The sequence below is a fragment of the Maylandia zebra genome, linkage group LG20 (genome assembly GCF_041146795.1).
Source record: "Maylandia zebra isolate NMK-2024a linkage group LG20, Mzebra_GT3a, whole genome shotgun sequence".
Taxonomy (NCBI): Eukaryota; Metazoa; Chordata; class Actinopteri; order Cichliformes; family Cichlidae; genus Maylandia; species Maylandia zebra.
The window spans coordinates 38,076,537-38,080,027 of record NC_135186.1 but is presented as its reverse complement, the minus strand read 5'-3'; the positions used below and the strand labels follow the sequence as shown (position 1 = coordinate 38,080,027).

The window sequence follows — 3,491 nt, the reverse complement described above, 5'->3', positions numbered from 1 at the left end:
AATACGGCAAGGCCGTGATGGTCCACTTGGCAAAGTAAATCCATTGGGTCTCCTTGTTGGTCTTCAGACAACAATTCTGACGGTTAAAGAACCAAATGGCACAGGCAACAGAAAAAAGACAATCCCAGTTAATCTGGGGATTCAAGTTAATCTGCACTATAAGGTTCATTCACAGAAAACTGTTGCTCTCACTGTAAGGTGTGTGGGATAGTGATGAAACTCAGCGTGTGCAGCTTTGTTCATGAACACGCACATTTCCTGAATCCAAAGCTGCTTGGCTCCAAAGCCTGTATCTGCTTGGCCTCCAAGATTTCTATTTATAGCTTTGCCTGTTTGGAATTTCATTAGGTGAGCGCTTCAGGTGTTGTGAAAGCAGTGAGAGTAGGCAGCAGGCTTGTTCCTACTTGTTCCAACCCACACTTGCATCAGGACTTCTATCGGTGTGTGGGTGTCAGGCCGGGTCAAATTCCAGGGAAGCTGCGCTTTGGTGATGTAGCAGAAGACGAGGAAATCCCTGTCACGGTGTCCCGAGCCTGGGAATTTTGAACCTTGAGGGAAATGATTGGATAACGAGACATTTGAACACTGACGCTCAGTTTGGACATGAAACCAAACGCAGGTCGTATCAGTTGTAGCTGCATCAGGTCAAATGTCGTTTCCCTTAAGCCGTGATAAATGTCAGTATTTATTCTGACTGATCATCCCAAAGGCTGACTTGACAAAATAAGAGCCTGAAAACCAGAGAAGAAGTCTGAAAGTGCTCAATAATCCAGGATAACTTCAAACTGATCAGCAGGTCAGGAAGTCAAAAGCCAACTACAGGATATGATAACATATCTAAAAGAGCTCAATTACATGAAATAATTAAATGTGTGTTTAATTCTGTTACAGCCTTTTTACCTTTTGAAATATCATGTTATGTTTTCACCTTTGATTTTCTCTCTTTGCTTTGAAACTTGAAAGTTTCCCTCGGGAACAATGAAGCTTAAAGCAGGTTCAGACTAAATTTAGCCCCGACACAAAACAAACTTCAACCACGTACACACTCGCTGACTGATGTGTACGCGCGATGATGACATCCCGCTGACACGGCTCCGCCACCTCCCCCGCACAATGCAAATGAGCTTTCATCAGCGAGTGACAGGATAAAACAGGTGTGCTCAGACAGGGAGACACCAGCAGCTCTGTGCCAGCAGAGAGTTTACACAGGTGAACAGGAGGAGACGCATTCCAGCTCAGCAGCTTCAGCATGAACTCCAGCGCTATTCTGGTGAGTACGAGCCGTCACCTGGAGAACAGGTGTGCAGATGCTTTGTACGCTCTGGCTTCACCTCACAGTGACAGCCTGGAAACAGCTTTGGACTGCACAGCTCATTACTACACAAACCTGTGTGATGTGTGTGTACAGAGCAAAGCGTTTTCATCGAGCTTCTTTTGGAGGGACGTTGGAGACAGATCAGTCAAAGCCTCTGATCGGTGTCATTGTGTCAAAATGTGTGCTTGTCTTCCAGCTCTTCCTGGGACTGATGGGGACAGCGTTCAGCAGCCCGGTTTGTCCTCAAAACTGCAACCATGCTCAGCACTATCACAGGCAGTACTTCACTCATGTGTCCGACCTCCATAATTCTTCAGTCGCGCCCTGGAAACTACAGTGAGTTTACTTACTTAAAGCCAGGAAAGAACAAAAGTTTAGGCTTCATTGATCATACAAACACAGCTGTATATATACGACTGGTGCTTCAGGAGTGTAAGGATGCACTTTCAGTGGGGGCCACTCTAAACTGCCCTCATGACTTCATGGTCTCAGTCGCTGGTTTCAGGTCTTACTGAATAAAACACAATGTTCATTTTGTAAATTATGATCTCGTTACCGTCACAAATGAGCAGGAAGTCGTGGAGGATTACTGGGTAATGCCCTGTCAGTCCAATCTTGCTGCAGACTTTATGCCACCCAGCCATAAAAACTGGATTTCAACATTGATTTTAGCAGAGGAAAGGTTGGACACAGTGCTGGGACAAGCACATGTGTTAGAGCTAAAATTCACAGGCTTTTGAGTCCAGCGTGAGCAGATCTTAATGTCTGACACTGTCACACCTGAACACTTCCGTTTATCCGTGGACTTTGTTTTCCTGTGTTTCAGAAACAACTCTAAAGCAGGCCGAGAACCACAGACGATCAAGGAGGCCAAATGCATGCCTTGCAGTGTGGAGAACATGGTGGCCAGACCAATCTTCGTACAGATTCAGGTGTACGAGAGCATAGGCACGCATGGGTATTGCAGCTGTCCGTTCGATCTGGCGGTCGGATGCACCTGTGTCGCGAAGGAATGACGGCCGGACGCCAGGCTGTGCTGAATGTGCCGTAACAACCTGCTTTTAGTTGCTGGCTGTGCCTATATTGAATGTATTTATTTGTAACTAGGAAATACTGTTTATCAGGTTATATATGAGTGTGCATGTAAAATGCGACCAAGTCATCGTTTTTTAAACTTACCTATATGTCAATGACATGTTTGTTTACATGAGATAAAACTTCATGAATTTTGTGGCAGTGTTGCTCGTTTCAAAGCAACCTGAATCCTTTTTTCTAGAAAAATTCAGTGTACTGATCTGTTCAATGTGCATCTGAATATCACATTTTATTCTTTACATGCATCATGTAATATGCAGTAACTTGATAATATCATAGTCATTTCAGAATATTTCTGGTCAGTACCAATGTGAAAATGTTTGTTTTGTATTATCAAAATGCTGGATTTTTATGTACCTCACTGAGCTTCAGTAAAACTATTAAAGCCTCGTATTCATCAAAGGATTTGTAGTGCACTAAATGTGTTTTACTTGCTGATGCCTGGTTTTACATATAAGCACAGTGCTAATAGACAGATAAAGCAATGAAAGTGTATATATAGCGTTATATAATAATATTGCTTAGCAGAACCTAGTTAAATGTAAAAATAAATGTTGTTGTAGCACTGAACCCTGTGGAACTTGTAACAGTCACAATGGTGTGGTGTCTCTGTAATAATAACATAAGTCAAGGGGTTATGAGGTCATTAGTGTGCGCCACTGCCCTCTCTGTGATTTATGGGAGCGACGTGCTTGCACGCGAATACATGGAGAGAGACGGACTTATATGTTTCCCCCCCAGAAACCTTTTGGTTGTGCAATAGTTTTTTTAAAATCTTTTTTTGCTAGCTGGCAGCTGTCTGCTCCCACAGGCCAGGATCCATCCTTCAACCCCTCATCTTCCGGTTCCGGTACGATGGCGCCTGTAGCTGTGTCCAAATTCATGGGCTGCATCGGCCCTGTCACTACCTGATCCGTACCGGAAACCCGATCCGTACCCCGCATGCGCCAAAGGTGTCTACTTCCAGTCGAAGCGTTTTACGATAGTTACGGGTCAGAGTACCTGTTGAGATGTTAAGAATAACAAGTATCTCTTAAAATGTTTCCGATAATGAAACATTTCAATATAATGTAGACAAAAA

At 43.8% G+C, this 3,491-nt stretch overlaps 1 protein-coding gene across 1 annotated transcript; it reads left to right on the top strand.

Moving 5' to 3' along the window:
- Positions 1-303: 303 nt before the first annotated feature.
- LOC143414332 (uncharacterized) lies at positions 304-2,885 on the top strand. Its single transcript, XM_076878492.1, has 3 exons — positions 304-1,270; positions 1,512-1,651; positions 2,142-2,885. Exons 1-3 carry the CDS (start codon positions 1,250-1,252, stop codon positions 2,329-2,331), a joined length of 351 nt encoding a protein of 116 aa, XP_076734607.1. The 5' UTR covers positions 304-1,249; the 3' UTR covers positions 2,332-2,885.
- The last annotated feature ends 606 nt before the right edge of the window (positions 2,886-3,491 follow it).